At 47.4% G+C, this 16,597-nt stretch overlaps 2 protein-coding genes across 6 annotated transcripts in view; one reads left to right on the forward strand and one right to left on the reverse strand.

The window, feature by feature from the left end:
• HSD11B1L (hydroxysteroid 11-beta dehydrogenase 1 like) overlaps positions 1 to 8,677 on the forward strand; it is a 14,054-nt gene extending 5,377 nt beyond the window's left edge. Inside the window, exons 1-8 of one of the 3 annotated variants that reach the window (XM_035892311.1) lie at positions 1,319 to 1,495; positions 1,603 to 1,781; positions 3,003 to 3,133; positions 4,601 to 4,712; positions 5,553 to 5,644; positions 6,690 to 6,783; positions 7,632 to 7,797; positions 8,095 to 8,677. In XM_035892311.1, coding sequence (XP_035748204.1) covers positions 1,697 to 1,781; positions 3,003 to 3,133; positions 4,601 to 4,712; positions 5,553 to 5,644; positions 6,690 to 6,783; positions 7,632 to 7,797; positions 8,095 to 8,281 — 867 coding nt within the window. In that variant the 5' untranslated portion in view covers positions 1,319 to 1,495; positions 1,603 to 1,696 and the 3' untranslated portion in view covers positions 8,282 to 8,677. Of the gene's footprint in view, positions 1 to 1,318; positions 1,496 to 1,602; positions 1,782 to 1,875; positions 1,994 to 3,002; positions 3,134 to 4,600; positions 4,713 to 5,552; positions 5,645 to 6,689; positions 6,784 to 7,631; positions 7,798 to 8,094 lie in introns of those variants that run through there. The other 2 variants (XM_035892313.1, XM_035892310.1) reach the window with 2 other exon arrangements.
• Positions 8,678 to 12,498: 3,821 nt separating this feature from the next.
• Positions 12,499 to 16,597, reverse strand: part of CELF5 (CUGBP Elav-like family member 5) — a 48,900-nt gene continuing 44,801 nt past the window's right edge. For 2 of the 3 annotated variants that reach the window (XM_035892249.1, XM_035892247.1), the window contains 7 exons: positions 16,285 to 16,429; positions 15,456 to 15,602; positions 15,174 to 15,236; positions 15,009 to 15,086; positions 13,992 to 14,135; positions 13,714 to 13,878; positions 12,616 to 12,694 (listed from right to left, as the gene is read on the reverse strand). In XM_035892249.1, coding sequence (XP_035748142.1) covers positions 13,751 to 13,878; positions 13,992 to 14,135; positions 15,009 to 15,086; positions 15,174 to 15,236; positions 15,456 to 15,602; positions 16,285 to 16,429 — 705 coding nt within the window. In that variant the 3' untranslated portion in view covers positions 12,616 to 12,694; positions 13,714 to 13,750. Of the gene's footprint in view, positions 12,516 to 12,615; positions 12,695 to 13,713; positions 13,879 to 13,991; positions 14,136 to 15,008; positions 15,087 to 15,173; positions 15,237 to 15,455; positions 15,603 to 16,284; positions 16,430 to 16,597 lie in introns of those variants that run through there. The other variant, XM_035892248.1, reaches the window with a different exon arrangement.

Raw genomic sequence — 16,597 nt, forward strand, 5'->3', positions numbered from 1 at the left:
GTATTCTGTTACCATTCTCATTATTACTATTATTATTATTTTCCCTTATTAAACTGCCTTTATCTCAGCCCTCGGCTCTAACCTTTTTTTCCCTTCCCGTTTCTCTCCCCCATCCCACTAAGGGAGGGAGGAGTGAGCGAGCGGCTGCGTGGTGCTGAGTTGCCAGCTGGGTTAAACCACAACAGCTGGGCAATACTGGGGGGCTTTTTTGTTTGTGCTAGCATAATTATTTTGTTGTTGTTGTTCTAACAAACGCGTAGGCTCTCGTTCTCTTTTCAGTAAATTGGCTTGCCTTTCACTCTCGTTGCGATGGTCTTGAGCTTGAATTAAACAGGCACCTTGAATGGCACACATGGTTCCTTTACGCTTACCATCCCGACTGGTTCCGCGGCATTGTGCTAGCCATTCTACCACCGCCACCGGGTCGGACCACTTCTCCTTCGCCCATTGTATGCCCGGGGGTGAAGGGGCACAGTCAATTCCTTTATTGACATCCTGCCGACTACGTCAAGTGAAATGTTGCAGAGGTGCACAAAGTCAAATTAGGCAGGTGATGTAACCCCAAATAACATTTATTCTAACCAAAAGTGATTTGCTACTCTGACGAACATCAGTAAACCACAGGCTCAGGATGACAAGCTGCTACACAGACAACTTACGAATTCCTAAGCTTTAGAACGATGACTCAACGTGTGCAAGCCCTCGCCTAGTAAGGAGTCACCTTGGGCGGCATCTGGACCAAGGGGAGAGTCCCTGACTGCAGACCCACTGCTCCGAGGGGGCCCGACTTGATTTGCCCCCCGGCGGGACCGCATTTGTACCCTGCTCGAATCTGACCTTGGTCATACACGGTCAGGTCCGCTCCACGGGGCCACGGGCTTCATCTACCAGCGCTGGGTCTGGGGCAACTGTAGGCGCCCAGAGGAAAAGGGCGCGGAACAAATGCGTGGCTGCTACGTTTCAATGGTCGGGAAGCCCCGGTCTTTATCAGGGCAGGTGCACCTGGCACAGGTTTAAATGAGGAACTGGTGCTGGCTCCACAAGTTTCTGTGGTGAGTTCCATTAGGGACAGACATTTTAAAAGTAGTTTCCCTGGTCCAGTTCATTTAAGACAGACTGAATGCCAGACTGGGTGTCCTGGAGCAAACAAAAGGCTGAGAAAACAGTAGATCCTGAGCAAGGCAGGAAGGTAGATGAGATGATTTCCTGAGTTTTCTCCAGATCTGTTTTCTGCCCTCTTTGGATCCCTTCCTCTCTCATACAAGAGCAGGTTTCATTGTCTTCAGGCCTGCAGCTTTTTAAATTTTCATCCCGCCAAGGTTACTTCTGACCAGGGAGTTGCACTGCTTGGCACAGCCAAGCCCTAACCTTTCTTGGGCAAATGCAAACCATTCACAGGATTGCGGTGTTCCCTCCCTTCAACAGCGAAACAGCAACTTCTTTGCAGCTTCTTATCAGAGTTCGTTGTCCATGTCCTCCCTATTCTGGAACAAAGGTGAGTTCTTTGGCTGCCAGTGGAGACATTTTTCAGGTGGAGTCTCTGTTCTACACAAGGCCTCTCTTATATGCAGGACAGAAAAGGACTTTACATGCCTCTTGCAGGTTGACTTCCAGCATCAGAGGAAGGAGTTTCCAGTATTTTGGCTGGAGTGCTCAGCTTCAAGACTTTACTTTGTTCTTCACAACTTTGAGGGATATGAAGCCAGTTGGAAAACTGCTTTGCGCTACAGGGATTGTAGCTGGGGTCCTAGCTTTCTTCTGGAAAGACCCCTTTAAGCCAGGTAGGCTCACCGTGTGTGTGTGTGTGTGTGTGTGTGTGTGTGTGTAGAGGTTGAATTTCCAAGCTCTGACTGGTGGTCTCATTCCTGCCCATAGTCTTAACCACAGTTGGTGGCCCCAAAGCAATGCTTCATTCCCAGAAATAAAGAGAAGCTTGAAACAAAGAGGAAGACAAAATGGTCTCACAGCATTTACAAGGGATCCTGCTGTCTATGTGGGTAAAAAATGACATGTACTTTGCCACTGCCTTTCTCTTTTTTTAGTTTTGATTGCAAACTCCTTAGGGTCAAGAATCATCTCTACTGATGCACAGTGCCCAGCACAAGACGGCTGACAAGACTCCAAACTGATGGCAAAGAACAGATGATAGGCAGAAGGCCCAGAGCCTGGTTTATGTTGTACTGCTTTTTACAATGTGAAAACCAACTTTGTCCTTGAAAGATACTGGTCTAGGAACCCAGGCAAAGGGGGTGTGACACAGCTAACTTGCATAATCATATCGTTATTCCCTGGCAGTGGTAGCCTAGGCATAATGTCCACAGCAAACATGCAGTAATATAACAATGCACCTCTTGGGCAGTTGGACCTGGGGGTTGTTCCATGGCAACCGAGCCATGCTGGCTGCATGCTTTTATCCATTATCCAACTCTATGGCAGAATGCTGAGCTGGGGAAAAGGGATGGGAATAGTGAAGCAAGGCTGTTTGGTTTCTAGCACACCAGCTGCTGTCTGAGTGAAGCGGGTCAGACTGAGCCTCCTGCTCCATGACTGAAGTATGAACCTGGGGGTTGTCATGATGGAGGAGGGAACTGGCTGTTGCATGTTAGTGGAGGTAGGCTGAGCTGAATGCCATGTGCTGGAGCTGGTTGAGCTAGCCGAGCTTTCCCATGCCAAAACAGAGCGATATGGCTGGCTACTTGACATGAGGTGGCTGATGACTAACCTTTTCGTTGTACGCATCTGTCAGAAGGGAAAAATAGTTCATTCTTCAAAGATTAAGTGATTTTTTAAATTATTTTCAGTCTAGCAAGAATTGGAAGGTATTGTTAATCTCATGGCTTGTTTGGGTCAGTCCTGCCTCTTCTAGTTTTAGAGAAGCATCAAGACTTCTGAGCACTTACACACACCTTTCTACTTTAGAGCTCTGCCAATAGCTAAGAGCAGCTCCTCTGCTGCTTCCTTCACTTACTTCTATATCTTTTATTCTTTTTACCATAAATAAGAGAGCTTGTCTGGTGCCCGCGTTCTCCTGACTGGAGCCAGTGCTGGAATTGGGGAGCAGATGGCATATCATTATGCCAGATTTGGTGCTGAAATTGTTTTGACTGCTAGGAGGGAAGCTGTGCTGCAAAAGGTAAGAAAGAACTTCCTTCTATGAGGGAAGACATAACAGATTTGGGCTTTTACCAAAAAAAAAAAAACCCAGCAACAACAACAAATTAGTTGTCAGTATGATAAATTTTCCTTCAGAACTGTTGTTGAGCAAAACCAGCTTATTTAGTTACTTTTGAAATTCTTTTGACTAATGTAGCAAGATGGAACATGCCAGTGACATGTTTGGAGCCTGACTTGCTGTCAGAGTCCTGTGCCATTCTTCTCTGTAACTGATCTACTGGATGGGCTACTTTGTGTTGCCATATACTGGTGCTTGCTGCAATATGCCCAGGGGTTTTTTTCTTACCAGAAGGCTGTAAAGTGTACACTGTAAAGTGGGGGGGTGTAACCCAGAAGGGAGCTTGGCCTATGTAGGAACGTGCATATACACTGGCTGAACTTTTATATGAGGAAATGGTATGAAGCTGTGTCAGGAGAAGTTCAGATTGGACATTAGGAAAACATTCTTCACTGAGCAGGTGGTCAGTCACTGGAACAGGCTCCCCCGGGAGAAGTGGTAATGGCACCAAGCCTGTCAGAGTTCAAGTAGCATCTGGATGATGCTCTTAGTTATATAGTTTAGTTTTAGATAGTCCTGCGAGGAGCAGGGAGTTGGACTCGATGATCCTTACAGGTCCCTTCCAACTCGAGATATTCTATGAACTCTGAATTTTCTGAACTACAATTCCTGTGCGATATTGTGCAGCTTTTCAGAGTCCAAACAGTTATATGTGTAGCTGTTTTGTTAAAGACTCAAACCTTTTTGTAGGTTAAGTAATTTTTGACCAACTTGAATAGATGTTGTTATCTGTAGTTACATAAACTACAGATGTGTCTGTAGTTTATATAATGGGACGATGTTTAGAGAAAGTGTCTCTTAAACTGTGGGGACAGGTGACTTGCAAGGAAAGTTCTTCACTATGAAATGGCACAAAAGGAGAGTTGGGGATGGTGAGCATAAGAATAGTTCCTAATGCCTAAAAGGCATTATTTCAGCAAACAGCTAAAGTGCATCTCATCACTGGGCACCTTCACATACTCAACATAGCAATGGAACTATGAAGGATGAATACTGCTAGAGCCTTACCAGGTATTTTGGAACAAAAAGAAGAACATAATGTAAAGCATAACCCTTATTGCAGAACATTTCTCCTGAAGAAGACTGTCTTTTTTGGGTCAATCCTGAGCCTTTTCCAAGGTAGATTGAATCTGCAGCCTGCTAAGAGTTACCTCTGTTTAACTGTCTGTTTAACCAAAGTCTGGATGCAAAATGAGCTCTCTGGGGGCTGAATAGCAGTAGGTTTAAAATTAAGTGTGTCTCGGTCCAGAGTTGACTCTCACTGATGGTAGTATGGGGGGAAAAAACAGTGCCTTACAGTGCCCTTACTTCTATTCTTTTCCCCCCACTCCATATTGTTTTATCTTTGGGTGTGTGTTCTTTTTCAAGGTGGTGGAGAAATGCCTGACACTTGGAGCAAAGAAAGTATTTTATATTCCTGCAGATATGTCTTCCCCTTCAGAGCCTGAAAAGGTGGTTCAGTTTGCTGTTCAAAAGCTGGGTAAGCATCTTGGGCATCTCTTTGGCTTTCAGGTATATGGACAGTTCTCATTCCAGTTAGAGCTTCCTGCTTTTTTTCAAGTTTCTCCACCTTCCTCACGGAGACGGAGGTTTAGGACAGGAGGATGTGGGGTTTGTAAATACCAGTCTGGATGTGGCCATCTTTTTAGCTGCCTTTCATGGAGAGGGCATGTCTTTCGTTACAGGAGAAAAGTATGCAGAAAGTACTTCACTGTGCTCTTGATTTTCCTGATATGGGTGTCTTCTTAAGAAACCTTAAGTGTGCTGTGATCTGCATGACCTGCCAGTCCAGCAGCCATCAATTTGTACCTTTCTTTTACACCTTCTGCTGTTTCTGCTGATACATTTCCATACCAATCATAATTTTTTCTTTTACAAATTTGTATACTTATAAGTTTGAAAATAGAGTGTACCACCAGAACTAAGTTCCAAGTCTGCATTACCCTGAAACATCATTTTGGAGAGCTGCTGTCAAAGAACAGCTTTCCTTCCAAGTGTACCCTTGAGGACCAGGCAAAGGGGCTCCCAGAGGGACATAGTTCATGTATCTTCACTGTAAAGCACTGTGTAGCCTTCTGAGGGAGCGGCTGGGTGGGTGAGAGCTGCTGTCAAAGAACAGCTTTCCTTCCAAGTGTACCCTTGAGGACCAGGCAAAGGGGCTCCCAGAGGGACATAGTTCATGTATCTTCACTGTAAAGCACTGTGTAGCCTTCGGGGGGAGCGGCTGGTTGGTTCAGCCCTCCTGCTGCCATTTCTGAGTTCCTTGGTTACTGATTAGGGGATGGCCCCTTTGTTTCACTGCTTTTTCTCCTGTCAACAGGTGGGCTGGATTACCTGGTGTTGAATCACATTGGCGTGACCCGTTTCCAGATGTGGGCTGGAGATGTGGAATACACCCGCTGGCTCATGCAGGTGAGGTTTCCAAGAAGGAAGAGCTCACCTGGAATTGAGACATTCCCAATTCTCCTGGGACAGCTTTGGGAAGCTCAAAGGCAAATTCAAGTCTATGGTAATGGGTGAGAGCAAACCGTTTATTTAATTCATGTCTCAAGTCAAATGGTTTGGAGACTTCGTTACTAGACAGGTGTTTTGCTCAGTTGTTGCATGTGTGTGCAGAGGAATGACTGCTCTCCTTCATTCTGTCCTTATCTCCCATTAGCCCAGGACTGTTAGGGATTGACAGGTACTTACGGGCAGTTGTACAATGTACGTCTAGTTCAGGAAGGCCAACAGGTGAGGAGCAAGCACTTCCTACTAATCTATAGTAAGTGCACATGCAGAATACAATAAGGTTGTTTGAAATGGTGTTTGCCATTTGAGTCAGATTCACAGATTCAGAGTTTTCCTATAGAATCACCCTGGTACCGTGTTTTGGGACCGTGGAGATGAAGAGCTGTTTTCTTGGTTCAGTCTTCTTTGGTCAGGTGGGTCTTATTGGTTCTATTTCATGTTGGAAGGAGCCTGTTTGCTAGAGAGTAGGGAACTTGGAATCACAGGTTAGACATTTCTTACATGTGAGAGAGCAGTCAAGCTCAGAAGAGATGCTGGATGTTATGCTTTGTTGTAGTCTGAGCTCAGTCAGGGGAAACTTAAATGGGGAGCAAATGAGAGACTACTTTTGTCCTTGTTGCTGGATAGGGATTGCAGAGTAAAGAATGGCATATACAGAAATCAGCGACAGCTAATTGTCTCCTGTCAAGAAATCTGTATGTTAAAGCCCAGGAAAAACTTTTGCTCTGATTCTTCTCCATTGCTTTTTCTGGAATCTGAAAGACTTACGGATGCAATGTTTTTCCCCGTTATCACAGAGATAATTCTTTTTGCCTGATCATGTTTGAAAAAGCAAATCCAAGCCATGCTCCCTTCCATTCCTGACCACTGTATTTAGCTTTCTGGCTCATGCTGACCTTCCTTCCAAACCCTCTTGCTTCTTCCATGTCTACTTTTATCATTCCAGGTGAATTTCTTCAGTTATGTGGCACTGGCAACAGCAGCTCTTCCCACCCTGGAGAAGAATACAGGCTCTCTGGTGGTTGTTTCTTCCCTCACAGGTTAGTGTCTTTAACTGGTGTAAGTGCTGGCCTCGTGGAAACAATGGTTCCCAGCACATCATGTTTCCCTGTGTCCTTCAACCCCTCAACAGATTTTCAAGCTGCGTGTTTTATAGTGGTGGCTGGCTGACCTTCTTGTTTTCTGGAAGACCTCCTCTGTGTTGCACCATTTTGCATTCCTTTGGAACTTTACTCTTTGCTTACTCATGTGCCCAGACCTGCTTGTTTGGCTCCTGTCCCTCACAGCCAGACCCATCTCTCCTGCATTTTCTGATGCAGCATTAAGACCATCCTGCCACTCTAAGGCCTTCTGGCTTTGGCCAGCTTGAATAGCAGGCTGCCGAGTAGCTGTACCTACTGTATGGAATGGAAAAGCAGGAGAAAGTCTTCGGTGTGTGCTCAAGGGAGCTGCATCACCATACACAAGTTCAGACTATGGCTCATCCCTGCCTTGTGACATAACGTGCTTTGGTGTCAGGGAAATATTGTGGCCAGATGCACTAACATGTGACCCAGTCCATGTGTTTGCATGTGATGGGGGAGGGGAAGACCACCACACTGGGCTTTTTAGCCTAGCATGTGACCCAGTTACCGTGTAAGTTAAAAGAAATTTCCTCCCCTTACCCACATATGTGGTGGCTTTTGTGCTGGGATGCGCTCACACCGAGTGGTATAATTTTCTAAGTGCCTGCACATGACAGAAAGAGGGAAACACACCTGAACAGAACATGGGTTGATGCAGGATGGCAAAGCCTGTCTTTGCCCAGGTTCCCTCTCCATGGCAGCATCCTCCTTACAGCCACTTTCCTGGTGTTTTCCTTTCTTTTCATTTTCCTTTTCCTTTCCAGGGAAAATACCCACTCCCTTCACCACTTCTTATTCTGCCACCAAGTTTGCACTGGATGGATTCTTCAGCTCACTGCGCCATGAACTCATCATGCAGAAGAGAAATGTCTCTATCACACTATGCATCCTGGGCCTGATTGACACTGATTCAGCATTGGAGAATACCAGGTGTGTATTCGGAGGAAGATGTAGGAGTCTGGGAGGGAGTGTGTCTGCAGGAACATGTCTTGAAAGCATGTAAAAAAAATGCACCACAACTCTGTTTAAGATGGTGTGCGCATCCGTTTGGATGTGCAAGAAAACTCATGGGAAGAGTGCATCTGCTTGGGTACATCATGGGGGTTGTACATGTCCACCTCAGCATGGAACATGAGCATGCAGAACCCTGTGGTAGTCAGTCTGCACAGCTAAAACCATACCAAGGAGTGACTGGCTTTGAGTGATCCTCTGACTGTTTCCTTCCAGGGGCAAAGTACACCTAACTGCTTCTCCTGCTCCTGAAGCTGCCCTCGCCATCATCCGGGGGGGTGCCACACGGGTGCCGGAGATTTTCTACCCATGGTGGCTGCAGCACGTGTGTTACCTCTGGGCTTTGTTCCACAATGATGGGGACGAGGTTTTACGGAGTTACTATAACTACAGCAGTCCTTAAGGGTTGCCCAGTCTGTTTCCTCTCCCAGCCTACATCCCTTCTAATGATATTCCCCATGTCCCCCTAAGCATCCCATTCAACCATTGGTGTCAAGCAGGAGCAGGGCAGCAGTGGTGGCAAAGTAACCTTAGCTCTTTTTGTAAGACTCTTCTTGGTCTCCCTCTTATCCTGCTTCAGCCACGGTTCTGAGATTTCTACCCATCAGTCAGAGATCTTTCTCACTGTTCACTCTGTCTTAGCCTTCCACCCAGCTCCCCTCCTTCAGCCTCACCTGTCTGCTCTTACTGCCTCCAGTCTTCTCTCAGCTCCTGCTTTAACCTCTGTTTGTACAGGATGTCCTGGAATGTCTGTACCTTCCTGGGACATCCTGCTCCACTGCTTCATTGTTTTGTGGATTCTGTGAACCCTCTTGCTTCCTATAAATAGAATTTTAATCTCTATTTCAATTAAACTGGTTTTTTTTTCTATGTGTTGGTGTTACATTTTGGTGATTCCTCTGTGAGGGAAGGTTGGTGACCTGGCTTCAGTGAGCATAGGCCTGTTGGTAGATATTTGCTGACTGCACAGGACCTGATATGTCAGCCCTTCCTTGCTGTAAATGCCAAGCTGGGTTGATTCCTGCACTGAACAGGAGAAAGAATGTAGAGGGAGTTCTTCCCTAACACATTATTCCTATGGATAGGTGTTACGGCTTGTGAGTTCTAGCAGCTAAAAAAAAGCAGTCTCTGCTTGAATCCTCCCGGGCTGGGGATGGATAAGGGATCCTATGTGGGCTCCTTGGTGTCTGAGAGGATGGTCACTTTGTGTGTTGTTCCCGTCTGCAATGCATGGATCCTGAAGGAATTTAAAGTACCTTTGAAAGCTGAACATTTTGTAGAAACTAGTTAACAGGTTTGGAATTTATTGGAACAGCCAGGTATTGCTTAAAAAAATCAGGCTTGTCTAGGGAGGGATCTAGAAGTAAAATGGAGTGTACAGAACCTTGCCAATCGCAATCGTTCTTCAATCATAAATAGTCTTTGCCAAGAAAAGGGGAAAAAAAAACCACCCACCCCAACAGGTTGAGGGGTACATTCTAGCCAGTGAGAGGTGGCTTCCTGGGAAAGGGTCACTGCATGCCCCCTCCTCCTTTGCTCTGTTGACAGCGAGGTGCTAGACTAAGTGCACTCTTGTTCCGAGCTAAATATAAAAACTTGTGTGCCTGCAAGAGATGTCACTGCAGCTCGAGTTCTTATGCTTGTTACTGGGAATGGTGTGCGGTACTTTCAGTCGCAAGTACATTTTATTCACATCATAGGAACAGGCACCGAGTGTTTTCCTTCCTCTCTCCTTGCCATTGACTGGATTTTGACGTGACAAAGCTTTCTATGGAGCTGTGTGGAACCATGAACGCATCACAATTCACAAACTCTGGGGTTTGAACTCACCTCTTCTAAAACACACACCTGCCTGCTTCTCGTGAGTTTGCAGTATACGCCTTGGCTCAGTCACTAGAGTTGTGTTGGTGCAGGGGCAAGGAGGTATCAAAAATTGAGGTAGGCCTAGATTTCGTTCTCTGTTCTTATTCTGCTTTTCTCCATTAAATAGGGGTTTCAAAGCAGAAGAAAGTCCCAGGGAAACTGGTGCTGTTATAGAAAGGGGGTGGGGGGGGACACACAACCCTGAACCATGGATATTGCAAATGGAGTTGGTGCTCTACCAACCCCAAGCGTGTTCCTCACCTTCAGGGCAGAGATGAGGAGTCCATTCATTTGCTTTCCTTTTCCTGGTTCTGTGCATAGCACCAGGTAGGGTGGGCTCTGGCTCTCCACTAATTGATTGATTTCCATCGAGGTGCTGTTGAGAGAATCAGTTTTGTTCTCTCAGGTGTGGGCAGAGTACACAGTTCTTACAAGATGTCTGGTATCTGCACACAAGGGCTGTGAGCGGTTTGTGTTGAGCTCTGCTGGCGCTTGGCTTCTGAACCCATTCGTTGCAATTGGGCTAAGATAATAAATGTGCATTTGGGGGATCATACGCTGAAGACTGGACTAACAATCTGCAGACAGCCTTCTTAGCGATACAGGGGCACTGTGCAGTGTTCAGAGCAAGGCAGGGTCCTATTCTGTAGGCCTCAGCCTCTGCCAGCCGTGCCCCTGTGAAATGCTTTTGAGCTGACGGCACAGATGATTTCCTGCATGGAAACAGACCTTCCTTGCCCCAGGCCTTTGGCGATTGTTTTCAAGTGTAAGCGTTATCCAAAAGCAGGTGCAACTAACACAGGAAGTAAAACCCCAGTTACTTAGCAAGTAAAACTTTTATTAAATAAATTTAAGATTTTTTTTGACCAGAGTGAGGAATTTGACATTGACAACGCTTATATCGCACCTGTAACGTTGTAGTCACATCACCAACTGTGATGGAAGAAACTGTAAATGCTTGTTTTAAACCAGCTTGACCTATAATGTCCAAAGTCCTTTTTTTTTTTTTCCCATTTTGCATTTGTTGGTCTTTTTTTTTTTTTGTTTTGTTCAAAATTAGATTAAGTTTAAACTCCATGAAATTACGTGTAGCAGAAATAAAGTACATTATACAAATCACGTACATAATAGATGTTAAGTATAAAAATGGTATTTACAATAAGTAAACATGGACTATAGAAACACACAGACTCGCACAGCTTCATCCACCTCATAAACTCTCAGCATCAGATACAGAGCGGTGGTTGAGGAGATGTGAAGGTACTTAAAGAGCTTGTGCCGCAAACATCTGAACAAAGGGAAACTGGAGGAGGATGAGAATTGGCTGAGGTTCTCTGAAATCCCCATATCTCACTTCAGTATCAATTGCATCAACCTTTCTCCACTAACCCTCTGCTCACGTCTGAGTGCACACACACATACACACTCACACACACACACACACACAAATGTTCCTGGTACCTCATCAAACGCTGGAATACTGAAACTAATCATTCAGAAGGTTTGTGGGGTTGCTTGGTTTTGATTTTCTTCCCTTTCCTTATTTTGGTAGGAACTTAAAGGGACTGTTTCAAGTTGTTAAAGGGATATGCCTTGTCGGTATGACACCGCCCCTACCCCCCAGGGGATCTTCGTTGAACCAAGCTTTGAACTATGTTCTGTGCTTAAGTGTATGTGTACATAGCTGTATCTATATATACTGCACTATGTGTAACATGTTCCTTGGAGGGGGTGGTGGGGAAAAAAACAGAATGGCAACCCTCTTTCATCATACTATCCTTCTGTCTGCTTGGGAAAGCTTTGCAGAGAGTGTAAGAGGTGAGTCCTCTTGCTAAATTCAGCTGGAGAAAACGTCCCGTTTCATCTGGGAGTTAGAACTGCCTGCTAACCAGCGTTAGGTTACTTCCAACATGGGGAGGCAGTGCGTAGCCCCTGGGAGGCTTCTGTTGCTCTGTTTTGGAGATTGCGTCTGCTCACACTCTCTCATGTTCTCTTGCCTTGATCAGTAAAATGCTCCGTTACCATGGAGAGCTATGAAACACGGATCTGTGCCACGTGGGGAGGCAGTACAGTTCCTATAGGTAAAGGGACTGGTTTCCTGTGCTTTCAGCCTAATCGAGGAGTGCTCAGGATAGGCTTTGGCACCAAATTCCAGGAGCTTTGTTTGCAGAAGCCCTTGGAAAGAGAAGACTGAGAGCTCTTGAGATCCTTAACCAGGCTGGTGCTAAGGTCGGTGGATGAGTGACTCAAGCTGAGCAGCTGGCTGTGCCCTAATTCTGGAGGTATGTAGTTCTCTTTCTCCTTGCTTCTTGCTAATGTTGAGCAGAGAGATGCGCGCTCTCTCTCGCTCTCTGTCCATCCAAGCATCCTCTCAAAATGTTCAGGCCTATCTGCAGTGTTTGTTGAGAAGACACTGTTGCAAAGGTAAACCCTTAACTTCCAATCCCTCTTGCTAGGAGTCAGTCTCTGAATGGAAAAGTTTGGTCCTGTGAGCCACTTTAAAAAAAAATAGAGACTGTATATATATATATATATATTTATATTTTCCTATGAAAGGGCCCAGAGACAGGGCAAGAGGGAGGGAGGGAGGGAGCTAAGTTTCCATACATCACTGCAGTAACCTAGAGACACACCAGTGGGCTTTCTTGGTCCATGTACTCCAGGCACACCCCGAGAGGAAGAGCTTCGGGTCCACAGGGGCTGCTGGTTTTCTGGTCCCTTTGCTATGCACCACATTAGCAGCAAATATGTCCATCGTGGCAAGAATCTTCCTGCTGGGCAGATATTGAGCCTTCTCTTTAATTGCATGTTTTGGGGAGGAGGGCAGGAAGATGGACTGGGTAGGTTGGGAGCAGAGGAAGGAAAGGGGTGGTGCCAAAAGAGTTGATAAATTTACTGGCCTCTCTGTAAATCAACCTGAAGCAGAAATTCTTCCTCTGGACTTTCCCTTCACCTGAATAGAAAGGGAGGAGGGAGGGAATTGGGAGATTAGGAGGACATCTATGCAAACCTCAGGCTTTGAGTTGCTGTTGCTTAAATATGGAGGAAGATGACCCCCATCAGAAGGGACCAAGATCAGCCCTCCCTTGCTCCCAGTCTGTTGGCTGGTAGGAGCTAGCTTTTTGACAGCCAGCTGTCACGCCAGGCAGCTCTTCTGTGGCCCTTCAGGGTCTCACCTTTTCTTTGCTTTTCTGTGATCCCTGTGAATCATAGGATTGACCCTTCTTACCCCAGAAAGCATTCTCTGCAGACTAATCTCAGGGCAGTTGTAACAATTGAAAACAAAACTATTGGGTTTCCAAACCGGTTTAGGAAGCTGAACGCTTTTGCAGGGCAGTCAGAAAGTAGACTGAAACCCTGCTTAGATCACAGGCAGGTTCTCTGAACCCATCTGCCTGTCAGGACCCTGAGTGCACTAATGGCCTTGACCAACCTCACCTGCAGCTTCTGTCCACACTCTGCCCATGGGCCCAGGAGTCTCACTGCAGCTTCACTCCTTGGCTGACCTACATCACAGAAGTGCCAGGGACCTGTCCCGCCCACGGATCTTATTATCTGGACTCCAACCCTTGGATTGTCTTCCCATCTTGATGTCGGATCTGTTTATTATTCTCATTATAGACCTGCCCGGCAATTACTGGACTGTGTCTGACCCTGTTTACCTTGACCAGACCCAATCCTGATCTCAGCCTGCAGGTCAGCTCTCTGGCTTGGCCTTGGGCCTGCCTCATTGCCACAAACTTGCCTGATGATCTAAACTCTTGGTTGAACCTGGCCATCATCTCCAGGCCTGCCTTGGTCACCTTGCTCAGGTGCTGGGGCTGGGCCCGGGCAGGTGAGGCCTCTGCCCTGCTAGCCGTGTTTCTGCATTCAGCTCCTGGCTTCCCACCCCACAGGGAGCAGCCAGACCTTGCTGCCCCTGACACTGGCCAGCATGGCGCAGGAACTGTGCTGTGATGGTGCCAGCTTTACCTGTGCTGCAGAAGTGACTCCTGCTTGCTCACTGCTGTCAGTAGGGGTGGTTAGCATCCTTGGGTCGTTTTAACTGGACCTTCAAACGCTTCATGCCAATCTGGAAGCCATTCATGGCCTGGATAGCAGTCTGTGCACTGGATGGGTTGTCAAAGCTTACAAAACCTGAAGGACGGGACACAGGCATGGATCATAACAGTACTGTTGGTGCCATGACCAATGCATGAATGTCCTCATTATCCATCATGCTTCCCTTGCCCGCTGGCGTCAGCACTCACCAAAACACTTGCTCTGGTTGGTGGCACGATCCATGAATACCTTGGAGGAAATGATATTGCCAAAGGGCAGGAACATCTGCATCAACTCATTGTCTCCAAACTCCTGAGGGAGATGGTAGATGAAGAGATTGCAGCCTTCAGGACCTGCAGGCATGGGGGCAATGGGGAGGGACAAAACAGAGAGCCCCAAATGACCAGTACTGCCTCCTTCTGTCTCGACCTCCCCTTGCTTGTCTCTCTCAGTCACTGGTCCACGAAGGGTTCCGAGGGCTCTCCAAGAGCAGCTGGGAGGTAACATGCAGAGCTTAAGTTTCTGGAGAGCAGATTCACTTTCACAGCTTGCATAGTACCCACATGGGGTGCGGGCCACAACAAGTCTGTGAGTGTCTGGGTGTTGTTTTGCTGGTAAGAAATTATCTGAGGTAACAGCTCCTTGTTCATAGCTCTCCTAATCCTAGAAGAGCAGCAGACACTGCTATATGAAAGCTGCTGCTCTAGCATTCCCTGCCACACATCCGATTTATGGGCTGACCTGGTTCTGCCCACTCCTTCACTTGCTCCCTGTGAGCCTGGTGAACACAAGGAGCTGTTCTCTCGATGACACCTGCTGTATGAAGCAGGAGCAGATAGAATGCCTTTGCCTCCAAATTCTGTCCAGGCCAGTTTTGACATAAGTTGAGAAAGAAACTCATGAGGCTAGGAAGGGTGCTGACTCCATACCCTCTGGTGTCAAAGCTTGGTGTTCTAGTGCTTGCTGTCCTCTATGTACTTGGCAGCATCTGGCCAGCGATGAGCTTAGGAAGTTTGCATGACAAGCATCTTCTGCACCCTTCCAGTCCACTCACTGCAGAAACATGGTTGGTTCCATAACCCAGCTCCAATATTAATTATTAGAGTGGACAAAAATCAGTGCTGTCTCCTCTCCATTGGTTCTGTGGTGCAGAAGATGAGCTACACAAATCCTGCCCCACTCCCCCCGCCCCCGCTGGACACACACATTCCCACCCTGATCCTCACCTTCTCGTTGCTGCTGCTGCTGCAGGATGGGAGGTGGCTGGGGGATGCTCTGAGCAATGGTGGTGGTTGGATACACAGCTGTATTCCAAGGAGACAGAACAAACTGTTTACCTGAGGATCCGGTCAGCCACACAAGGGCCTGAGGGAGACAAGGGAAGCTGGTACCTGCATACTGCTGAACTCCTGTGAAGGCTGGGTGCAAAGTCTCTGCTACTGAAGGGCTCTGGGCTGAAGAGAAGAACATAATCAGAAGCACAGCAAAGGCAATCACTCATGCATTCCCAGGGTCTCTCTCTCCCCCCCCCCCCTCAACCCCCTGCCAAGTGAGTCTCAGTGCCTGGCTGGTAGGGAGCTAGAAGAAGTGTTCTGTGTGGGGAATCCAGAAGAGAGGAGTTAACTGCAGTTCCTGAGGTCTCTGAATGATTTTTATTTCCCTGCTCTCCTTACCTGAGTAGGGAACAAGGCCATTGGTGTAAACTGTTTCCAAGGTTGGATGGCCATTTGGTAATGGTACCACTCCAGTGAACCCATTTGAAATGGGTGCCACCAGTCCTGGCATGGCTGCTGTTCCCAGGAGAGGCGGTGAATGTAGCCCTGTAGAGCAAGAAGAGAGGACATCCCATGAGAGCCAAGGTCCCGCAAAGCCTCTGCTCCCTCCTTCCATCTGCCTGGAAATACTGCTGTGTATGAAGCTATTCTCTCTTCCATGTGGCAGGTGGAAGTGACAGACTAGCGCTGCAGCCTTCACAAAATTAGAGGCAGCACTGGTGAGAAAAGTGTGTGCAGCATTGCTAGCGCTGGCTGCTGTCAAGAGTTTTGGGATGGAACATTTTTAATCCAGGTTTGTACAGCACCTAGCATGATATAGCCTTGTTCTTGACAGGTGTTCAAACCCAATATGCATTATTGCTGGTATTATTACTGTGGGAGGATGATGATGAATAATAGCAGTGCTACACTCAGGTGCAATCCTGGGGATGGACAGGGTTCTTTACTACATCAAAGGGAAAAACTGCAGCAGAGAGGAACAGCAGTAGGGCAAGAGAACGTGTGTTGAACGTGTGAGGGTGTCGGGGAGGTTGCAGAAATCTGTGCCGAGCTAGTGACTGCTGTCCTAAGAGGCTGCACTGTTAGAAAAGAGTGGTCTAATCCAGATGCTGAGCCCGGAGGGATGTGGGAACTGTTTTACCTGTATGAGCACCGTGCTGAGTGCTGGGGCAGGAGGTTCATTGGTAGTGAAGGACTTGCTGCATCCTGGCACACACCAGGCCCTCACCTGATGTTGGTGCAATAGGAGTGGCTGGCAGCCCGTTGAGACTGACGGCACCAATCTGTTGGATGTGGCAAGGGGAAAAGGCGACGCCTGGGCTCAGGTAGCTGCCGTGGGAGGTGGAGAGAACTGTCGTCTGCTGCTGCATCAGCTGCAAGGCAGGACCATGCAGTCAGGGCCCCACGCTGCCCAGGGCTTCGTGCCGCTTAGCGCCTCGCGCTGCCCAGGGGTCTCAGTCCCCTCAGGGCCACGCACAGCTCAGTGGCTCTCTCCGCTTGCCCCAGGCTGCTGGGCGGCCTCCCGCCATCAGGTCCCCACC

This window comes from Egretta garzetta, unplaced genomic scaffold (assembly GCF_000687185.1).
Source record: "Egretta garzetta isolate BGI_Z169 unplaced genomic scaffold, ASM68718v1 scaffold4, whole genome shotgun sequence".
Classification (NCBI taxonomy): domain Eukaryota; kingdom Metazoa; phylum Chordata; class Aves; order Pelecaniformes; family Ardeidae; genus Egretta; species Egretta garzetta.